Here is a 22,628-nt window from a genome sequence, read left to right on the forward strand (position 1 = left end):
CTGTGGGAGTGTATTTATAGAAGGAAGCTACAATGTTTTCTCGGTACTGGCTGGGTATCTCCAAGTCGGGCATTCCCGACTATAGTACTACTTATTATGCATGTTGATGTTCTCGAGTGCGTGTATGTGCTTGGGTGGGTGTGCGGTTGCGCTAGCGTGTGCGTGCATAAATCGGCTCTGGGTTGGTAAACGAGTTTGCAGCATGTTGCACGTTGCATGTTGCACGCAGCATACTTTGAAGAGCTCGCGGCCAATTTAATTTACGCGGCAGCAAAGTGTAGCCGTGTGGCCATCGCCAGGGGCAATGAATGGTTGCCTCTGATTGAATACTTTCCGCATAAATTGAGAGAAGCTGCACGGCATTAGCCATTCGATTAAAAAATTAAACATTTCGTGCATGCTGTTTAAATAGAGAATGGAACTGTCTAATAGTTGTTTGCCTAGCCACAACTGTTCGCTGTTGTGGATACGTGACAGTTCGAGCTGGAAGTTTTCAGCATATTTGGGGCAAAAGAAAGGCAAACAATCGACAAACGCTTAGCTGCCTCTATTGAAATGCGTTCATTAGCCAACAGTTCTTTGGCCAGGTCGTGTGTTAGCCACAAGCCATAATGCTGCGTCAACACTGTTGCATTTTTGTGTGTCTGTTGCTCTCTGGTATCATCGGCATCCTTGTACATGCCGAATTTTACTCTTCGATTGACAGCATGAACGCCTTGGGGCAAGTGGAACAAGAGCTGGTCGCTGCCACGTATGTCTATTTGGCGGAGCGGCTGCAGCAGCTCAACATGTTGTCCAGGTACCAACATTTTATCAAAACCGTTTGCGGAAGCTGTAGATTGTTATTGTGATTTATAGTTTTGTGGAGCGTGTCAGTCGCGAGCATGCTTTTGCCAGGCAAGAGCTAGAGCAGGATGAGGAGTACTTGGAACAGCCGCTGCAGGCCTTCAGGCTGACCAAGCGTTTGGTCGAAGACTGGCCAGAACTATACAAGATACTTATAACGAATCAGCCCAAAGAAAGTGCGTAACGTTTCCGGTGCAAGATATTCACATATACATATATTTCCTAACTTTATTAAATGCAGCTTACCGCGCGACGGTGGATGCAATTTCTGCAGCTGTGGGCATACCAAATGAAGAGGAGCTGCAGGGCGCAGTCAAGGGTCTGCTACGCCTGCAGCGTGTGTACAATCTAACAGCCAGTGATCTGGCCGATGGCATCCTCAATGGCGTCCACACAGACAGCGTGCTTCTCTGGCGCGACTGCTTTGAGATTGGTGTGCAGCTATACGAACTGGCCGAGTATAGCAGCGCCCAGCAGTGGTTGCTGCAAGCGGTCAATTTACTCCAGGAAGTCGACGGGGAAAATGTGCAGCAAATGGCTACAGAGATCTACGAGTATTTGGTCTTGACCCACATCGAGTTGGGTGAACGGGAGAAGGGTGTGGAAACCTTAGAAGAGATGCTCTCCTGGTATTCGGAACATCCGCCACATCCAGCACAATATACACTCAACTACTTGCAGCAGAGCATGCCCAAGTGTCCCAAAGAGCAAGACCCAGCTTCCTGGTTTGACAACTACACGCAGCTCTGCCAGGGCAAGCGACTGTCCGAACCGGAGCGAAATGGAAGTCCACTAAATTGTTATTTAGATTACACTCGTCATGCGCGCTTCAGGCTAGCGCCACTAAAAGTGGAGCAGGTCCGTCTGAATCCGGACATACACATGTACTATGACCTGATCAACGATGATCAGATAGATGACATCTATGAAGTAGTTGAGCAATTCGACAGTTTTCGCTCCTCGGTGAGCAGCAGTATTGTGACGGATTGGCGCGTTAGCCAACAGGTGTGGCTCAACTACAGCAGCCCGATCCTGCGTTCCGTAAGCAATTTAGTTGGCGCCATTTCTGGTTTCGATATGGAGAATGCCGAACAAATGCAGGTGGCTAATTATGGCATTGGCGGCCAATATGCGCCACATACGGATTACATGTCCAAAATGCCCGACAGCTACATTCCAAGAGGCAATCGCATCGCAACGAATATGTTCTATGTGAGTTTAAGCGGGTGCAAACTGTAAACAATATTGAATTCAATTATGTTTCAGCTATCGGATGTACTTAATGGCGGCTATACGGTCTTTCCCAAGTTAAATGTATTTCTGAAACCCGTGAAAGGCGCCATGGTTAGCTGGCATAATCTACACCGATCTCTGAATAAAGATAGCCGCACCTTACATGCTGGCTGTCCAGTCATTGAGGGCGTCAAGCGCAGTAAGTTGAAGCAGGCCTAAAACCTCCGATCTTATAAATATCGTAATGTATTTTACAGTTGCCAACATTTGGATTCATTCCACCCGCCAGGAGTTCCGTCGTCCATGCACGCTTAAAGCCAACGAGTAAGATGGCTGGTATAAGATATAATAATGAATGAATGACACAAGCTGCGTCAGAATAAAATACAGAATTCATATTTTCAGATTAAATAAATAATAATAAGAAAATTATGCAATAATTTTATTCATTTTAACATTTTCAGTTTTTGTGATTTAAAAGGTAGTAATTAAGTTTGATTTAGTCAAGTCAATAATCTGATTGGTACTTATAACAAATGGCAAGCAAACTAAATTGAATTTTAAATTAATAATTGTTACTTGTAGTCCTGATAGGGTAGGGAGATCTCGTGATCACGTTGCAGTTCACAGGGTCTTACGTGGTCTTGATTACTCAAACGTATCCACACATTGGCAACTGGATGATAAAGAGTGAATTCTTGATTAGAACTTACGAGGCTTTGCACATTAGTTTCAACTCACTCCATTTGCTGCCCTGCAGCACCGGGCAGGCAGCATGCTTGGTGCGATAGTCCGCATCGCCGGAGCGATGAAGATTGTACCAGAAGAGCAGGCTACCCCGTTCAGGTGTGACAAGGAGTGGTAGAAAGGGAAAGGCGGTACCACCGCCCGCTTCTACATCAGATAACTAAGAAAACAATAGGTATATTTGATAGTTCTTAGGAGATAAGATGTGGAGCACTTACATAGTAGATGCCCGTAGCCAGGCGGTTGGTTTTGTACATGTTCAGGCTGTAGTCATAGGAATCGGGAAAGCTGTCCATGTGCGGCTCATAGTGACCGCCAATGCCGTAGTTGGCAATTTGCAGCGGCTCCGCAGAGCGCATATCCAGGCCGGATATCTCAGCCACATGATGGCTCATCTTTTGCATGATTGGATGATCGGTATACTCAAAGGTGGTGCCTTGGCTGGTGCGAAAGTTGGCAGAGATATGCTCGTGGCCAGTGCGGCTATAAACTTGTGAACGCTGTAGCTCTGGTCGAGCCAAATGCTGCAGCTCCGCGGCGTCCCTAGCGCTGATGACGTGGTGCACCTGTATGATGTAGGGTTCCAGATGAAGTTCCTCCAACTTGTAGGGTGCATACGTGGACTTTCGTCCGTTTCCAGCAAAGAGGCGGCAGCGTAAGTCCCGCAGCGCTGAAGGCGCTGGCCTTAACTCCTCACGACAGACCTGTTGATAGAGACGATACTCGCGGCTGATGTGGTAGTCGTCCGGACTGCGCGCCACCTCATGCATTAGGCCGCGCTTAACGCCGTCCGAAATGAGCTGTTCGAGATGGGCGCGTGTCTCAAGCAGATGAAGACGCTCCTCCGGCTGTACGGCCAGCACATGATTGATCAGATGTAGTGCATTGTCGTAGTCACCCATCGACTCGTGGTAACCCATGACCGTTTCCATGAAATCCAATGCGTCGGGCTCCTTGCTGTAGCTCTGCTTTACCAGCAGCTGCATCGATTGCTGCAGCCAGGGCACCGTATTGTTAAAGTCCCGCATTGAGAACAGATGCTGGCCCAGCACAAAGCAGTCCTGCCACGACATCGCCGCACTGTAACGAGCTGTCGAGTGTGATTTGTGATTGCCACTTGCCACGTCCATGGCCGGCGTCACTCACCCATATTTGATGCCATTCAGTATGCCACTCGCTAGCTCGCCCACGTCCAGCTGGTAGGTTTGTTGCAGTCGCGTCATCGCCAGGGCCGTGCCCACAAAGTCCTCCTGTGTGGGGAAGCTCAAGTTCTCTCTGTGGCCCGCCATCGCTCCCAGGAAGTCTATTGTGTGTGCCCGCACGGTTAAAGCAGAAGGAGCAGAAGGGGAACAACGACAAATAGAAAGCGGGCTAGTCAGATAATGATAGCATCTTTAAAGGGACACATGATTGATGCCCAAATCTGATACCAACTTGTGCGGCTCAGATCCCGCTCCACGGTGCTCTCAAACGTCTCCCAGTCGCTGTGCAGGCGCTTTATCAACCGGAACGCGTTCACCGGATTGTTCAGATATCCCTCGACGCTATTCGCGGCGCTCAGATGCTCCGATTTAATCGCATCAATTTCGCTGCAGCACAAATGGGAATAATGAAATTCATGAAATGCCTTTTGGGCTTTGCATAGCCTGTGTGTTAAGCATTAATCAGACCTTAAATTGTTTCATATTTTTTATAATTTGCATAATCGCAAATTTGCATATTAAACGCATTTGTTGTGCTCGCAGACATTTAAGTGTGGCGGTTGTGCATGACAGCCAATTTATAAGCACTTTAATACAGTGACACTTTTCAATTAATTAAAACTTTAAAAAACAACTAAAAACAACACACGTTTTAGCAGGGTACAACAGAACGCGCAATACTCTAATTGAACGTTCTAAAACGGCCGAAACAGATGAGCTTGTGACCTTTAAACTGTAAACCAGAAGGCACTTACTTTAAAGCTGTAACATGGCTTGTACTTGTTACAAAGTTCAATCCATTGGGGAAAACTATGGGTCCAAAGTTGAATGTGCTAAAGTTGACGTTGCGTGCACCTTAAACTTGAGTTAAAAACTCTTTGAAACTTGAGTTGAAAATGTTTATTATTCTTATTTATGATTCCGTGAATATGAGTTCTCTTAAACTCTAGTGCCAAGTGCGCTACTAATTAAAACGTATTTTATAACATTGCCCTGCTATGCGATTCTCATGAATTCGAGCTTTGATTGTCAGTATTATATTCACAAGTTGCGTTGGCAATCTAATTAACTTTATTCTGCTCACACTCACTTAAATGAATTCTCTTGTGCAATATTTCTCCCTGTCTTTCCCTCTTAGCTCTTCCTCCTTTTCTTACAATATCCAATATCTCAACTTCTTTTGTTCTTTTGTGTTGCGCACACAAAACAGTCTGTCGCCCTTCCACTGATAGATGGCAATGCGTGTGTATGTGACTTTTTGGGTAAGTACACAAGTATTTACAGACGTATCTATGTAGAAATAAGAATATAAATTAAAGCTGCTCTCGGGTATTTACTTTATTTTAAAATGAAATAAAGCGCTTTTGAGTGCTTTCTATTTTTTATTACCAGAATGGAAAAATCCGACAACCCGTTTGATTTATCGCTAGAATTCATCACACCATCATCACACAAGAGAATGTTCGATTGCCAAAATTTCTCTCTCAGTTATCAGTTACTGCCCATCGAAAATTTGTTTTTATTTTAAAAGAGCCAAGCAAACTATCTTGGTCAGAATGCTATATACTTTGTTCAATGGGATTTGTTGCATCCATTGTTATAAAGTGATAATACCTGTTGTAGGAATAAAATAGAATTTAGTTATTCGCGGCGCCCGCTTCAATAAATAATGAATTTGTTTTTACGGTTGTCTTCCTGCACACTTCTTCCTTTCCAACCCCCTTTATTTTTTTGGCTGGCGCTCATTAATCGGGAATTAAATGTCACCATAACTTTAAACGGCAATGTCGCAGCATCTGCTGTCAACTAGATGGTATCCGCATTTTATCGGGCTATTTATTAAGTAGTAGTAGTAGCATTCGTTTGTTCTTAGCACCCCAGAGCCATAAATAACAAATGCTTTGTGTTCCCAAGACATTTCTCTATTATAAAATATGTTCTACAAATTGCAAAGCTATATCATGATGTAAACGGAACTTGAACCTGTTTATCTGTTGCGCTTGCGATAAAATGAAATTTCATTTCAATAGGGTATCAAATTTAATATATATATATTAGTCTATATAATACTTTATTATTTAAAAATTGCTTAACGGTTCATCTTATGTACTAATTTTTGCATTATAGAGCCGGTTTGCAAATACAACGAACAAACAACAGAATAAAAGTGAATTCTGAAGATATCGGGGATAAATTTGATACACATACAAAAGGCTGACAAGTCGTTGACACTTATGGCCAAGCAATAGAATAAACAATTGTCTATACAAAAAACCGCAGCGACTGCGGCTTGCTGAGGTAGCAATCGATGGCAATAGATAATAAATAGATAATAAATTCAAAACATCAAACAGGTGCCGAAAAGTCAACTAAGTGTAAATAAGGTAAGCGGCTAGAGAGAGATATTAGCAGTTTATAAATTGAATAAAGCGCATAAAATGCGTGCAGCTTTAAAATTATTAACAAATGTATATAAAACAGCAGATGACAAAAAGCAGTCAAGGAATAAATATACTATATATATTAAAATAAAAATATGTATAGTATGTACATACGTGCATCTGTGTACTTTTACCCTTAGACCAGACCACAATTCAGACGCCTTAATGTGAACCGGTTGAGTGGGAATGCGCAAATGAAGTGTAATTAAATAAACAAAAAGAAATAAAAAATAAAAAAATTGCCAAAGGCGACTGCTTAGCAAAAAGATACCCAAAGCTCGGCTAACAAAAGTTACTTTCAGATGCCGCTGAGGTTCGACATTCAACAGAAAACAGGCCGTTCACAAATGCCCAACAGTTTGTTTTGATCGGCAAGAATATAAATATTAAACAAACAATTTGTGTGGGTTGTCTCTTCAATGCGGCACGTGGGCATACAACATTTGATTATTTATTTATTAATTTTAAGTATTCATAAAGCCAAGCAAGTAGCAAATGTCTACTGCAAGCGAGAACTGGAAAGCTGGTCGCCTTGCAGAAGAAATTTTAGTCTCGGAACTTAAATCTTGTTGTACACATAATGAAATCAGCATAAATCATCTAAATCAAATCAAAATGCAAATAAAATCAACAGTTAAAACCAGATTGTAGCTGGTCACAGAACTCTGATTCACTGCACAGCCCACTACTTAATATGCCATTAGCTGCCGTGGCAGACTTTATTGATAGGACTTTAAAAAAAGACGACTCAAATAAAGTGAAGTCAGTCTAATGTATTTTTCTTGGGGAAACACTTACCCCTGTAATATATCAGCATGTTGCCTTATTTCGTTGACATATTTCTGGAGCTCTATCGTCAGCATGACCTCCGTGCGTAGCAGCTGTTCCAGGCCGCTGGTCGAGCTAAAAAATTCGGCATAGGAGGCCAGGACTTGTAGTCCAAATAATAAAATTCCAAAAGCTGCCGAAAGCTTCATTACAATCGGTCCTATTTGAAACAATTTCAAAACTTAAAATTCAAATATTCCTGAGTCTTAGAGCTCGTGCTGTCTTTGCGGCGCCTCGTGAAGAACTGCTCGGGCTCGATCTGCTGACAAATTAACAAACCGTCTCCGCGGATCTTCAGTCTAGCAAAAGCTCTCAGCGTTGGCGGTGCTAAGCTTTAGCCGCAGCTGTTGGGCATTTTGGCCGGCATTTGTAGCTGTGGTCAAAGAACTGCCCTCGAGGCCCCACCGTCAGGCATGAATGGAGCCGGCCAACAGGTAATAAAAGACTGCTCGAGTTCAATAAACCCAAAGTGTTGCCAGCAATCACTCTACATAGGCTCCAAGCTATTTAATTAAGCGCCTAACACTCTGGGAGATCATCTTTCGGGCTGCCTAGTCCACTTTTCGTATAATGTTTAATATTGTCACAAATTTTCTCTTCGCTAATTACTTTCACTTGGCTGCTAACTCAGAGAGTTGTCATTTTCTAATTCTATGCCGCTAACATGCAAATGAGCTGCTGAGACTTTGCCCGTGAACTTGTTTATGCAAATTGCCGGCAAATCCGAGCTCAATTCAATTTTTAACTCACGCTTTGTTTTGAGGCAAAAACACTCAAAATTGAGTTTTATTTTTTTGGGTGGTTAACCCTAGAAATACATTGCTAGCCGTTATTGACAATATTCTAGTGATGGCGTTTTTTTTTAGATAATATTATATTCGAATTTACTATCCCAGTGATTTTTCGAGCTGTAAATGGGCGCGGATAAGAAGTAAAATAAAGCATAATCGTTTATAAATCCGCAACTAGTTTATTTAATAATGTCATAGCCTAGGGAAACTCCATTGTCCCGATATAAATCACAGGGTCGAGCAAACGTCTGTGTAGCCTCATGTATCCAAATGTTGGCGACTGTCAGGTATGGAAATTTAAAAAGAATAGAGAGAAGCTGTTAAAGAAGTATAAAAGATCTAGTAATAGGTTAAGTTAATGTCAATTATTCTCCAGTTTAACGTATTTTAAACACATTTCTGTAAATGCACCTGCCCCATCCCAACCATCTTGTTGCACTCCTTATATACTACTTATTATATTAAATTACATCATCTCGTACAAGCATCTTCATCTTTATTTCTGTGTAATTTAAACAATCGTTGTCATCTTTTTAGTAATTACAAAGACATCAAAATGCTTTGTCTTCTAAAATACCTCTTTTATATTTTATACTCTGTTCACAAAGTGGAAACTAGCATATTAGTTATGTACCTGTTTGTAGGAATTTTCCCCTGAAAATCTGCCCTAAGAATTGAGCCTAACCGTTTGAGAGCGACTGCTTTAGAGTTACAGTTTTGAAGACACTAATGTCCAATGATATTTAATATCAGAAAGACTGATTTCCACCTGTTGCTATAAAACTGTGAAGAGGGTATTGCACAGTCGGCTGTAATAGCATCCACATTCTTACATCTCACTTGTCAAAACTATATGAATATTAATAATTCTGAGCATACGCATACAAATGTGCCACGAGAAACCAATTAAATTACATTTGAATATCTAATCTCTAAACAGAAATTTGCCAATAAAATTTGTATCAAACAAAATTTGTTAAATTTTTAATAAGCTGAGCATTATGAGTATGGATTATAATTGAAGCAAGCAATTATAACTGTTCGAAAGGTCAATATTGATGCAAATTTTGACATGAGAAACTAGTTGTTCGCTTTGGTAAAATACTTACTCCACTTGCTGCCCTTTAGCACGGGACAGCCCGCGTGCTTGGTGCGAAAGTCCATGTCCGAGGAGCGATGCAAATTGTACCAAAACAAAATATTGCCTAGCTGCGGACGCACGGCGAAGTTTAGAAAGGGGAAGGCTGTGGCGCCACCCTGCTCCACATCCGAGAGCTGCAGCATGGCACGAAAGTTAATTTTTGCGAATGAGGTGGACTCAGTGTGGTTTAACTCACATAAAATATGGCCGTGGCAATGCGGTTGCCCTCTGCGGCCGGATAGTGCCGCGAATCGCGGAAGAAGTCCCAGTGGGGCTCGTAGTGACCACCGACGCCATAATTGGCCACCTGCAGCTGCTCGCAGTAGGTCATATCCAGGCCGGTGGCATCGCTAACATCACGCAACATGCGCTCCATCGTTGGGTGCGTGCTGTAAGGCAGCCACGCGTTTTTGCTCACGCGGAACGCGGATTTTCGCCGTTGGCCACCGGGAAGAGGATTAACTGTGGAACGCTGCATGTGCGGCACAGCCATTTCTCGAAGCTCGGCGATTCTTTGCTGGCTCAGCATGTCGTGAAAGGTGACCACCAGTGGGTCCAGGTTATGCTCCTCCAGCTTGAGCGGTGCAAGCAGCCGATAGGCATGCTCACCGCGTGTATAGCGACAGCGCAAAGGCCGCTGCTGGGCAGCAGAGGCGCCAACCTCGCCTCGGCACACCTTCTCATAGTGGGCGAACTCCTCGGTAAGCTGAGGGCCAGAGTCCAAAATTCGTCACAGACAACATAGATGATTCGTGTGGCAGGACTCACCTTGTAAGCATCTGGTTGCCTTGGCTGTGCCACATCCTCACTCTCGCCGTGCGTCAGCTTGGCGGTCTTGTCACCCAGATGCCAATTCCGTATGCGCGATGGATCCAGCTCGAGCACGCGCTGACTCAGTTCGTATGCCGTGTCAAAGTCGCCTAAAAATCGCTTGGTAAATATGCATAAAGTTGGCCGATGGCTTAGCGGGCTGCTCACCCATACGGAATAAACTCTGCGCCACCATTTCCATGTTATTTAGCAGGGCGGGCTCTGGGGCGCTGGGCTGCGGCTGATGGCGTCGCAATCGCTCCATAGATTCGCGCAACCATACTTTCGTGTTGTTGTAGTCCTCCATTTCAAAGAGTTGTTGACCCAACACAAAGCAATCCTGCCAGCTCATGTCCGTGCTAAAAATAAGGGCAACACGAAAATCGAAATGAATATGATTGGTGCTTAGGTAACGACACACGACACACAACACACGACAAACAACACCACACAACTACACACAACCTGTGCAGGGGCGGATTGAGAAATGTGGAAGGGAGCTCGATTATAATCTGCAGAAACAATAGCCGTCTAGCTCAAAGAAGAGACTGATATTATGCACGAGTCCGCATGATTAAATATCTATAATATTGAATATTTTGCCCCAGGGCGCTTCACCCTCAACAGCAAAAATCCGCTCCTGCCTAGTGTTGAATAGTATGAGTATTATGTTTATGTAGTACTCATGTATTTTAAGCTTGACTGGTTATTGCTTATTTGGGTTGCATCCCTTAGCCGCTCACCCGTATTTGATGCCATTCAGTATGCCAGCGGCCACTTGAGCCACATCCAATTTATAGGTGCTCTGCAGGCGAACTAAGGCCAGTGCGGCGCCTTCCACATCCTCCTGACTGGGAAAGTTAAGGCCATAGTGTTGTGTAATGTTGAAACCTAAAATATTGAATTCAAGTTTTCTTTGACATAATTACACTGAAAATAATGTTGAATACCTACATAGTTGTGCGCTCATTTGCTGGACCCGATTCTCCATTTGTTGCCAGTCCGTGTGAAGACGCTTCATCAGACGATAAATATTGACCGGATTGGTCAGATAGTTCTCCAAGCCTCTGGCAGCCAGTGCATGTTCCACCTTAATAGACGACAGCTCTCTGTGGATCAGGTTGCGGATTTTGGCTTAGACGAGTTTATAACTCTAATCATAAATCGATAGCTACCAGTTTGGACGTTTTGTGGGCTTTGTCGTCATAGACATAAGAAGCCCACCGCCAAGACAGCTGGACTTAATTAATTCTAATTTATTTGCGATTCTACGTGATTCTAAACACAAAACTTTTTTTTTACGATCAAACCCATAAAATGCAAACGAAAGCAAAAATGAAAAAATAAAAAAAAGCAATATGCCAAACTTGAAACTGTAAGAACTCGAAAATAGTTGCTTAAGCGGAAAATTCTACGTGGATGTATTAAAGTATACAATAGCATATGCAAATTCATTATTATTGACCAATTGAAAATGACATTTAAAGATGACATTTAGATAGCATTCAGCTGTGCAACTTTCAATATTAAAACAGCCTCATTTGTAAAATATACCAAATAAAAATTAATTTTATGAGCGTGCATAAATTATTTATTTATGACGTTTATTCGAAGCATATACTAAAACTACGCCATTTAAACTGTTGACATTATATATTGTCACCTTTCCAACTGTTTCAATGCATTTCGGGTCGCACTCAGCTGTGAACTTAAATCCTTCATCAAAGTGTGCTCCGTGTGCAGCAAGTGCTCCAGTCCAGTAATGGATGAGAAGTAATCCGTAGCCTGGCCACAGATCAGGCTGGCCAGCACCAATAGTGCCAGCAGTCCCGTATTAACCCGCATCTTAACTTATAGATATATGTTATATACTTTGTATGGATATAGCAGCTAAAACTATTTTAGGCGTCTGCAGTGCGTCGCGTCTCGCAATATACTGATGCCGGTGCCGCAGCTCGGGCCGAACATCCCCCTGAGAGATCTGTGAATAAAACCAGTGATGACAGACATTCTGGCACACGCGATTAGGAGTTCGGATACCCACGACCAGGTGCTAACTACATGCTACAGTATTTGCATAACCAATTGATGTGTGCCTATGTCTAAGTCGAAGTCTATGTCGACGGCTATGAAAAATAGATATCGGCATTATGAGCCACTCTAATGAAGAGCATACGAGTTTCGTCGCGATTAAGCATGTTTTATGGCTTTGCCAAAGCTGATTTAGTGATGCTTATCATTAGCTCGTTTTCGGCGTGGACCTGCCCCGAGTTCTAGTTCTCTCTACTCGCCACTGTCGCGGCACATTGTCGCCTTATTCGATGGCTTATTAATTCTGGCTAATTAAGAACGCGTTGTCTGATATTTAATAATGCAGTCGCTGCTGTTGCTATTAACGATCTAGTGTTGGAAAGCGCCGCTCTGACGACAAGAAAACAGAATTATGCCCTGTATTTGTTTGCCAAATTTATTGGGCTAAGTTATTCTTAGAAATTGCTTTGTTATGGTAACTACTATTATTAAAAAATTTAAAATAATAAATAAAATACATTTATATGACTTTATTTAGGCACAAAACATTGTATTAATTAAAATGTTACTTCATGTTTTATTACATTTAATTTTAAACAAAATTTGCTTGTGAGTCGAATTATCAGTTACATATATAATTTATATATATTAATAATTAATAGTATTTCAAAAGTACAGGGTATCTCTTAACGCCATTTTCTTTACTATACTCTATTGCATTTAATAACGAGCAAGTAAAGTTTAATATAAGTGCTATTGTTTGTGTTAATTGACATTTGATTTACACACATGTATGCAATGCTCAAAATTCGACTTAACATGTTTGCTTGGACTTTTAATATTGACTTTAACTACTTCCTGCTGCCCACTGGCCAAAGGCATTTGGCCAAAAGCCGAACAGAACTCAGCTCGAATGTTAATTATAGCATGTTGTGATGCATAAATATATAAATTTTGTTTGTTTGCTCTCTAATTAGTCAAAAGGCGACGCCAATGAAATGGCCATTTAATGTCAGATTGAAGTGCAAATGTAATTCAATAAAATTTTAACATTTCAGCATTTATTTTCGTTTGTGACAATTAGCGAAAGATTAAAAGGCAAATCATGCAGTCATATTTTCAACCTCTGAAGGATCGTCTGACAGGCTTCAACTGAGCTCCGTCCAAGCCGCTGCAAAGTGCAATGGGATTTGTAGAGTTCATTCAGGAGGCATATGTGCTCTACTTACATAATTGTGCGCCCAGGAGCACCGGACAGACAAGCTGGCGACTACGGTAATCCGACCTGGACGTAGCTGAAAACTCGCTTACGCTGCGTACGCTCCAGTAGAGCAGAGAGCCCCGTGGGACACAGACGCTGAGCTCCAACTGTGGAAAGACAACGGCGCCGCCCAATCTGGCCTCTTGAAGCTGAGGCAAGATGATAATGGACCAATTAGTGATATATTAAGTAATCATTTAATTAAAATGACGCACATTGAGCAGCGCACGTGCCACATGCCCCGATGTGCTGGCTGGCTCCTCTGGTTGCGTCACGTGCTCGTGACTATGACGACGTGCCTGCCACAGCTCTGGCTCAGCACCGGCCATGCCCAGTTGATTATGAATGCCACGCAACCTTTTCTGTGCAAGATTAGTGAATTTAAGCGGCTCAAAGGCGGCTGTCTTTGACTCTTGCAGTCGCGGCACTTCATCCAGCATACTAATTAGCTGGTCAGTCTGCTGCGAGTTGAGCACATCATGATACAGCATGATCAGAGGATCCTCACTAAGTTGCTCCAGGCGCAGCATACGCAGATTTGATATATCTTGGCGACACTCTGTGAAGCGGCTGCCTGTTATGGGCTGTTGCGAGGCAGAACGACAGAGATCGTCAACAATCAGCTGCTCAACGGATTTTGTGAGCTTGAAATGGACGTAAGAAAGATCTGTATTAAGTTTTGAGCAAGTATCTTAAAAGAAATAATTGAAAATTTAAAGCATCATGCTTGAGTAGTAAAGTAGAATGCCAAAAGTCAGACAGTTGCGCACACTTTAAAAATATATATTAATATATATAGATCGAGGCTGCAAACCAAAGAAAAACGCTATCCTATAGGTTTGTTAAGCTAGTATTCTATATCCATGAGCTCAGGTTTACGTTTAAATAAGAACTATTTCTCGTTCTACTGAAAATATTGCATATTGTACATAGTTTCATATATGACTGATGGGATAAATTCGATGTCTATTTAAAATTGACAATACAAAGGCTTATTTTAATTTGCAGCCCTGATATATATCAAGCAACTGCTGCTTTTATGCTGAGTTTAGGGTATCTTTAAGTCGACTACGCTCAACCAGTGCATAATTATGTAGTTTTTAATTCGGATTATTCATTGTATGTTGCATAATATTTGCATTGCTGATTTTACCTTTGCCCTGGACTTCTTGTTTGGCAGATATTTCGCTGGACTTCCATTTATGGCTCGTTCAATCTTGGCCTTCGCCTTTTTCACATTTTGGCTGGCGGGCCGCAGGAGCAGCAGCTCTTTGGCCGTTGTGAGTGCGTTGAAAAATTCACCTGTTATTGTTGAGAAGTTCGTGCAAATACGTAAAGTTTGATGAGTTTCAATGGAACAGACCTGCGCGATAATCCATATTGAGAGATGCCTCCAGTATTTGGACTTTGCCGCGCTCCTGCTCACCGACCGAGTTTGTCGCATTGTTCTCAGCTGGCAGTTTTCCCAGCGCCGTCTCCAGCCAATACTTGGCTACGGCGTAGTCGCCGTTTCGATCCGAATTACGCGCCATTTCGAGACAGTCGCTCCAGGTCATGGCCGAGCTGTGAAAATCGAAGTGAATTTTAAATTGTGTTTTGCATTTGTTTTTGCATACTTACCCCAGCTTAAGGCCATGTACCATGCCCAGGGAGAGAGTGGCCGGCTTCAGGTCATAGACTGATTGCAGGCGCAGCAGATTTAGCAGAGCCGTCTCGTAGTCCTCCTCGCTGGGCAGCGGCAGGTCCAACTCATAATCTGGCAAATTGTTGGCCAGATTATGCGTGGCATTCGCTTGCTGCTCGAGCAGAGGCCACACGCTCTGGAAACGCTTCAGTATGGTGAGCACATTTAGTGGATTGCCCATATGCTGCTCCACCCGGTTGCCCACCAGCTGATGTATCTGCTCTATAGCCGCAGTTTCGCTCTTGATAACCACCAACTGTTTATCCAGAGCATCTATATAATCTCGCAGCGCATCGATGAGCAAGGTTTCTGTGGTCAGCAGCTCACGCAAGTGCTCTTCACTGCTGCCACTCGCAGCTGCTCTTGGCCACATTAAAGCTAGCCAAAGCAGCCACAGCAATCGGACTGCTGCCGGCATTTGCATAATTGCGTGGTTTTTGTTGTTTTTCTCTCTTTATAATATTGTTTTTATTCTAGTCCGGGTCAATGCCTGGCGAGTTCTTTATTCTCTTTTGATTTTGCTTGTGGCTCAAGTTCACGGCTAGCTCCTAAATATTTATTATTCTTTTGCTAAAACTACTGTCTGCCAATTGACGACCAAGCCGCTTGGCTGCTGTGTCTAAACTGAAACTTTGAATCTTTGCCGGCTTATGAGAGAGGTGGAGGGAGGTAACCTGTCTTTTGAACTGTCTTCTTTCAGTTTTTCATTTTCTTTTTTGTAATATGCTTTATTCTTCCTACTTTCAAAGCCCTGCAAGCAATCGCTTGAAAGATAAGTTATTCTCTTTTTCACTATTTACATCTGTTGTTTATTGCAGAATTACATATTTATTCATTTAGTTGGAAACTCAAATATATTCAGCTGGACATCTTCCCCTCAAAGTTACATAGAAAAGCTTAAGGGGTAGGCGACTAATTCATATTCAGCCATAATCTAGTTTGCACAATTTACTTATTAGCTTCTTTCCTTGTCAAGTCCCGGTAAGGCCCCAACACACCAAGTCATTTGTTGTGCGATGTCTTCTGATATTCTGCAGCTGTTATTTAATGCCACTAAAGCTGCTTACGCCCCGCTGGGTATTTTCACTTGTGGCAACATCTTAAACTGCAGTTCTAAAGTGAGTTAGTTTTGTTATACCTTGAATCCATTAGAAAACCAAGAGTCCTCAGAGGAGAATACTATTGAAAAGATTTTTGAAGGTTAGTTTAAGGTGTCGTTCGATTTGCCTTAAACTAACATTTAAATCCCTTCATAAGAAAATTCCACCCGCAACTGTGGTAAATTGGTGGATTTTGTTGAATGGAAGCTATGTTTAAAGTTCTTTCTTAAAATACATATTTTTTGTGTTTCACACTTTTCGTAAAATCCACCTCTCTTGGATAAATAAGCAGTCTAATATTTAATTTAAGACGTATTCTAAAAGTTACATTTGCTATTCATTTGCACAAATACAATCAAATTTCTGCTTTAAGCTTTAGCTTTCAATTATGGTAGGCTCTCAGATTTTTGACAGGTAAGCAAATATTGTTTTTATTATTGTGATGCTTGAATCATATGTTGATGCAAACTATCTAATAACTAGAAATTACACGTTTAAATATGCTTTGTCCTTGTAACTTGAAGGCGTTGTCAAGACATTACTTACTTATGCCAAGGACCCTGCAGGAATATTCATATCAACGGCGTGAACAAACTCAGTTGCTAGCAGCAAAAATGATTCAAGCCAGCTTCAATGGATTTCGCAGGAAATATTGTAAATTGCATTGGTTTGAGCTGGCTTTTCATTTGTACAATCAGTCCAGTTATTTTCCTTTGAGCTTCCACTTCATCAACGTCCATTTATCACATCAAAGTATAAATACATTTGCATAAGTGCCCTTGAAATGTATTGACTTTTCGATAATTAACTTTACTATGGTATTCATTGGTATTTACAGACGTTAGTAGCTGTAACTAAGAAATCATGTCGTCGCAGTTTTCGATTGAGAACTGGGTTACCTTTCAATTCTGTTCAATGTTTACATATTTAATTTTTGGCAGATTTTCCCTGTTTAAGTATATTCCTTAAAATTTTTGGGATCATTTTTTCATTAATTTCCCTCCAATGGAAAATTTAACTTTTCCCTACTACTATATTAAACGTTACGTCTAAAGTTATATTATAGTTATAAAACACGCGTGAAGTCTATCGAATTTTTGAAAAAAAAACGTAGAAGCAAATGAATATATGTTAATTCGCCCAACAAATGTGTATCACCTCTTAAATTAATTTAAGCAAAGATCTTTGCAGAGGAGTTTTTGGTCGATTGGATTGCAAACAAAAAAGTCGCACGCTCCGTTTTCCGCGCTTTTTAAGCACTTGCGGGTGAAATTTCCCAAAACCACGGCTTAGCGTGTTGTTTCGGCATATAAGGTAACAACAATAAAAATTTCAGCTTCATACCTTTTACAGTTTGCTCTGTGCGTTGATCACCAATCAGTCAGGCAGTCAGTAATTGATGAAAACCAGTTTTGCATATAGAGATATGTTAGCATAAATGTTAAAGCATTAAAGGCCTGAGCACGGGTTATCTCGTCGTATGTTATATTATATCTATACATTAAAGCATTAGCATTCAGTTTATTATGTATGTAATTTCATTTCTTGTTTATGTACATTATATGAAGAGGAAAAAATCTTTTAAAATCATATGCAACAATAATTTAGACTGTCACAGAAAAGACTTATTACTGCAACTTATTTCCATGAATTGTTGCTCTTCCATCATCTATAAATCTACTTTCAGGTTTGCGATATGGATCCGCTCGAGCGCCAGTTTCTTCTGTAGCACAATTTTATTCTTGAGAGCTGCCTCATGAGTTGGCTCAGACTTTAGAATTGCATTGTTTAGCTTGTTCCCCAGCTTGTTGTTGCCCAGCTCCTGGAGTGCCGGGGCCAAGTGTTCCAGAATCTGCAGCTGGCTGACATTGGGAAATGTTGACGCATCGTGGGAGGCGTGTTGCCGCGCCTGCAGTAGCCACTCAGTGGCATAGTCATATTGATGCTCTTGACAGAGATAGCGACCGATGACGTAGCAGTCGCTGGCGCTAAGAGTCACATTCTCGCCTCGATCTTCATCTGCGAAGATGACTTCATTTGCCAGCTCCGATGTGGCCCGGCTCTCGCTCTCCTGCATATCCAATAGATCACGTGTGGCGCCTAGGAGATCCTCATTTGTGGGCTCCTCAAGTTCGTGCCTACCCAGCTCGTTGGTTAAACGTTGTTTGAATTCCGTATAGCTTTCGTGGGCCAGCACTACGTCGAAGATCTCATGTTTCCAGTTGTTTGCGAAGCGGCTGATGGTGGTGAAGGCATTGAGTGGATTACCAAAGTACTCCTCTGGTTCGTCCATATCCTTATGCAAATGGTGCACATGGTCCAAAAATCTAAGTGTCATATTTGGCATGAAACTATATTTTCTACTTAAAAGTTTTCTTCATACCCACCTCATAATACTGTCTCGCTCTTTCTCCGCTTTGTCCAGATACAATTCAAATTGTTTTACTAAAATTTCCTCCACATTGAGAAAACCTTGCACTCCGTCCTCGGACTCTGTGTATTCGGCACAAGTGCTGCCCCAACTCAAACATCTCAATCCGAACGTCAACAGAACCGCACTCACTCGAAACATGTTAACCACACTACTTTCCAATTGTTACTGTCTGATTTTCAATTGTTAAAAGTAGAGGCAGCGACTTAACTTAACATAACTTCTGTAGAAATGTTAGCAAACATTTACACAGTTGCCTGTCATTATTTCCAGTTTCATTCCCTGGGAGAACACCTTAAGAGCAATTAGGTCAATTAAGTTGAGTAACACCTGAAGTTTTCAGCATGAGACGCAAGACACCACCTAGAGTTCTCTAATTGGGACAACTCACACACTTACACACACACACACTCACACGGTAACACACTTGCCGAGAGCGGATCTGCTTCTTCTTCACCCAGCCTTGAATTATTTTTGTGTTTTGATGTCAATAGCTCTTATAATCCCCGAGATATATACGCTCAAAGTTCATAGTGCAAATCGATATTTAGAGCTGGCAGAGAAATTTGCCTATATATCGATTATTTAAATACTTGATCTACGTTTGGGACTTGCTCTTAGACATGAACTCGGCTGTTGACGTAGATTTTGAATACATGTGCAAAACTTTATGTATTATTTTTCTATACCCTTTAATGGGTATAGAGTATACATGGGATTTCCAATTTATACTACACAGAACAATTAGGAAAGGAAGAAAGGATACTTATGTGATAAGATCCATTAAAAAATCATATAGTATCTAGTATAAGAAGCCGCCTAGAAATTAGACTCAAAACCAGTTAGGAGGCACAATGAACCCAGAGCTTTCTTTACGTTTAACATAAGCACAAACAGGTTTTGCTTAATTAGTTAAAAGCGGCTGAAACTTACGCTGAGGCTCTTGGAAATTATGTAAGATATGGAAACCATGACCATGCATGAGTCATCGATCGAGCCAAGAACAGGCGGGGTCAATTGGCAAACTCAGTTGACCGCGAGTCGTGGCCGAGAGCAGAAACTCGGTTAAAATGTTATTCTTGGGCGCACAAGATAAACCCGGAGCGCTGCTGGCTGTGCTGACATTCTTGGTCTGGAGTGGCGCCTCCGCCGAGTTCTACTCGTCTATACATGCGATGTCCAGGGTGTTTGGCTATGAGCAGCAAATGTTGCAGCACATGCAAAAATTCATAGCTGATAATGAAAGCAAATTGGATTTTCTGAGAGCGTAAGCTGAAGCTGGTTTGGCACTAATCAAATTGTATGCAACCCAATCTGCAATGACAGGCGACTGGACGAATTCGAGCGCGAGCGCAACGAGGCGCAACAATGGGGGGTGGCATACTTTGAGAGTCCGTTGAACAAATATTTGCTGAGCAAACGCCTGACGCGGGACTGGCAACACATTGCGAATCTCATGGCAGCCGCAACCGGCAAAAGTGAGTGCCAAATCCACTTATGTTCAAATGTAATTAAGTATACGCTCTGTGTGCACTCCACTTACAGAGCCACTGGTACGCCTGCAGTGGTTGCGCCAGCAAGAGCACATGCCGAACGCCCAGGAATTGGAGGGCGCCATCGATGGTTTGCTGCGCCTACAATCCATTTACAGGTTACAGACCAGCCATGTGGCTGCTGGCATACTCGATGGCGTGCCTTATGGGTGAGACAAATCGTCAAAATTGAAAAAAAAAGAAGCGCTTTCATCACATATCTCACGTTTTGTTCGTTAAAGTACTCAGCTAAACGCCCAGCACTGTCTGGACATAGCCCAGCAGGCACTGCGGGATGAGCATCTGCAGCTGGCACACGCCTGGCTGCTGGAGGCGAAAAGCCGTCTTTCAAACAGCGATCGAGCTAGGCTGCAGCCCCTCATTTTCGGGCAACTAGGGCAAGTCAAAGCCAGACTAACTCATGTTGGTGGCGTCAATGGTACTCTGCAGAGCCTTAAGGAACTGGAGCCAGGCAGTGAGAGGTATATAAATAACTACAAAGACTTTCAGACGCCATTTGACGAGCTGAACCCAGTCGAGGAGCATCCCGTAAGTATAAAACGTAACGCCCACTCATTTACCAAGCGTTTCCCTGTGCCAAGCAGCCTTTGCCCGAGAATCTAACGGAGCTAAGCGAGTTCGACCTGTATCGCTACACCTGCAATGGTTATATAAAACCTACGCCTGCGGAACTGCGTCAGCTGCGCTGTGGTTATATGACTGAGACGCATCCCTTTTTGCTGCTAGCTCCGCTGAAGGTCGAGGAGCTGAGTCACGATCCGCTGCTTGTGCTCTATCATGACGTCATCTATCAGAGTGAAATCGATACGCTAGCTAAGCTAACTAAAAATAAAATTCACCGTGCCACGGTAACTGGCAATAACGCATCCGTGGTGTCCAACTCACGTACCAGCCAATTCACCTTCATCCCGAAGACGCGGCACAAAGTGCTGCGCACCATCGATCAACGGGTGGCAGATATGACGGATCTGAACATGGGTAAGCTTCAACTCAAGCAGGAATCGCCATATGAGATGAATAATATTCAATTGTAGTTTTTGCGGAGGATCATCAATTGGCCAACTATGGCATAGGCGGTCACTACGCCCAGCATATGGACTGGTTCTCCCCGAATGCCGTAAGTAAACAATGGAGTCTGGCGTCAATAGTTAAGTCCATCTAATAATACTCTTGACAGTTCGAAACCAAACAGGTTGCCAACTCTGAAATGGGCAATCGCATTGCCACCGTTTTGTTCTATGTGAGTCCTTTTGTGTTCTGTGCCAAGTCAACCCACGCAAATACATTTATTATGTTACCATACAGCTCACCGATGTGGAACAGGGTGGTGGCACCGCATTTCCCGTCCTAAAGCAATTACTGAAGCCCAAGAAATATGCGGGTACGTGCAGCACGGACTCAACTGTGGCTTGTGTAATGGGTTCTGTTACGGCACGCGTGGGTTGTCCCATTGTTATGCGTACGACGAACTAACTCAACAACTCCAACACGATGCAATAAGCATAGGGAGCAGACTATTTTAGTAAATGTGTAAATAATATTTGAATAATTATAGGTTATTATGGGCTATAGTTGCAAAACTAATTTTGTAAATGCGTAAATAATATTAGGATAATTATTATTGGTATAGGCTATAGCGGCAAGACATACAAATAACAATTTTAGATAGCATTCGGACACAAGCTAGGGATTCATCCAACGAATAATGAGAAAATATTAATAAGATATCTAAATTTTGGTACATTAACCATTTTGTATATTCTAGTCTTGCCACAAATTGTTGTAGAGACTATTTCTGATTCGTGCTCGTGCCACGCCGTGTAACGTAACGCATCTCTAGCACAGCCCCAGCCCTTAACTCCCCTTGGTAATATTTTGTTTTGCTAATTTTAGCCGCATTTTGGTACAACCTGCATGCCTCGGGCGCAGGCGATGTGCGGACCATGCATGGCGCCTGCCCCATTATTGTCGGCTCCAAGTGGGGTAAGCTGCAAGTCGTGTGAACAATTCAAACTCTATTAATATTACAAGCAAACCCTATTTTCATATAGTGCTCAATCGCTGGATACGTGAGTTCGTGCAGTCAGATCGCCGGCCCTGTCACTTGTGGGATGACTCACAGGTCATGCTAAGTCAACTTTTAGAGCTAAGTGAGAGCCAAGTCGAGTGAATTATCTATAACTTAGCCAACGGTCTGAATAAGTAAAATAAACTTTGTTCAATCGCTGAAGATTCTTCAGCTGATTTTATTTGGTTTTTTTTGCCACTTATACATTCATAATTCAATTACATTCAATTCAACATTAATATGTATTTGCATAATTGCTAGTTAATTACTTCGACTTACGCCTTCCATACGCCACGTGCGCCAACAAAAATAATTGCCTTTGGCTTGCAGCTGCAAGTGTCTGTTTTAAAATCTGTTTCAGTTACAAACTGACAAAACTTTGCTAGTGCTTTGATTTCAATTAATATATATGTTTTCATATATATGTGTGTGTATTTGTATAGTTCAATAATATGTGTGTA

At 42.3% G+C, this 22,628-nt stretch overlaps 6 protein-coding genes across 6 annotated transcripts; 2 read left to right on the top strand and 4 right to left on the bottom strand.

Moving 5' to 3' along the window:
* The first annotated feature begins 611 nt into the window (after positions 1-611).
* On the top strand, positions 612-2,407 carry LOC115759636 (prolyl 4-hydroxylase subunit alpha-1). The gene is made up of 5 exons (XM_030700625.1): positions 612-799; positions 859-1,022; positions 1,088-2,058; positions 2,113-2,278; positions 2,337-2,407. The coding sequence occupies exons 1-5, from the start codon at positions 612-614 to the stop codon at positions 2,405-2,407; spliced, it is 1,560 nt and encodes a 519-aa protein (XP_030556485.1).
* A 224-nt stretch (positions 2,408-2,631) lies between these two features.
* Positions 2,632-7,446, bottom strand: LOC115759638 (prolyl 4-hydroxylase subunit alpha-2). The gene is made up of 6 exons (XM_030700626.1): positions 7,268-7,446; positions 4,261-4,415; positions 3,973-4,129; positions 3,045-3,906; positions 2,821-2,986; positions 2,632-2,755 (listed from the first exon to the last, which is right to left on the bottom strand). The coding sequence occupies exons 1-6, from the start codon at positions 7,444-7,446 to the stop codon at positions 2,655-2,657; spliced, it is 1,620 nt and encodes a 539-aa protein (XP_030556486.1). The 3' UTR covers positions 2,632-2,654.
* An 821-nt stretch (positions 7,447-8,267) lies between these two features.
* LOC115759639 (prolyl 4-hydroxylase subunit alpha-1) lies at positions 8,268-11,884 on the bottom strand. Its single transcript, XM_030700627.1, has 8 exons — positions 11,703-11,884; positions 10,994-11,148; positions 10,783-10,930; positions 10,208-10,398; positions 9,998-10,149; positions 9,426-9,935; positions 9,198-9,363; positions 8,268-8,368 (listed from the first exon to the last, which is right to left on the bottom strand). The coding sequence occupies exons 1-8, from the start codon at positions 11,882-11,884 to the stop codon at positions 8,268-8,270; spliced, it is 1,605 nt and encodes a 534-aa protein (XP_030556487.1).
* A 1,255-nt stretch (positions 11,885-13,139) lies between these two features.
* On the bottom strand, positions 13,140-15,439 carry LOC115759600 (prolyl 4-hydroxylase subunit alpha-1). Its single transcript, XM_030700571.1, has 6 exons — positions 14,952-15,439; positions 14,695-14,894; positions 14,476-14,633; positions 13,547-13,975; positions 13,300-13,480; positions 13,140-13,241 (listed from the first exon to the last, which is right to left on the bottom strand). The coding sequence occupies exons 1-6, from the start codon at positions 15,437-15,439 to the stop codon at positions 13,219-13,221; spliced, it is 1,479 nt and encodes a 492-aa protein (XP_030556431.1). The 3' UTR covers positions 13,140-13,218.
* A 1,971-nt stretch (positions 15,440-17,410) lies between these two features.
* Positions 17,411-18,963, bottom strand: LOC115759601 (prolyl 4-hydroxylase subunit alpha-1-like). Its single transcript, XM_030700572.1, has one exon. The coding sequence runs from the start codon at positions 18,460-18,462 to the stop codon at positions 17,785-17,787; it is 678 nt and encodes a 225-aa protein (XP_030556432.1). The 5' UTR covers positions 18,463-18,963; the 3' UTR covers positions 17,411-17,784.
* Positions 18,964-18,966: 3 nt separating this feature from the next.
* On the top strand, positions 18,967-22,625 carry LOC115759599 (prolyl 4-hydroxylase subunit alpha-2). Its single transcript, XM_030700570.1, has 10 exons — positions 18,967-19,813; positions 19,873-20,024; positions 20,092-20,248; positions 20,321-20,627; positions 20,684-21,077; positions 21,134-21,216; positions 21,277-21,339; positions 21,405-21,480; positions 21,993-22,082; positions 22,151-22,625. Exons 1-10 carry the CDS (start codon positions 19,617-19,619, stop codon positions 22,267-22,269), a joined length of 1,638 nt encoding a protein of 545 aa, XP_030556430.1. The 5' UTR covers positions 18,967-19,616; the 3' UTR covers positions 22,270-22,625.
* Positions 22,626-22,628: the final 3 nt, after the last annotated feature.

Source organism: Drosophila novamexicana, unplaced genomic scaffold (assembly GCF_003285875.2).
Source record: "Drosophila novamexicana strain 15010-1031.04,08,12 unplaced genomic scaffold, DnovRS2.1 tig00000308-arrow-arrow-pilon, whole genome shotgun sequence".
Taxonomy (NCBI): Eukaryota; Metazoa; Arthropoda; class Insecta; order Diptera; family Drosophilidae; genus Drosophila; species Drosophila novamexicana.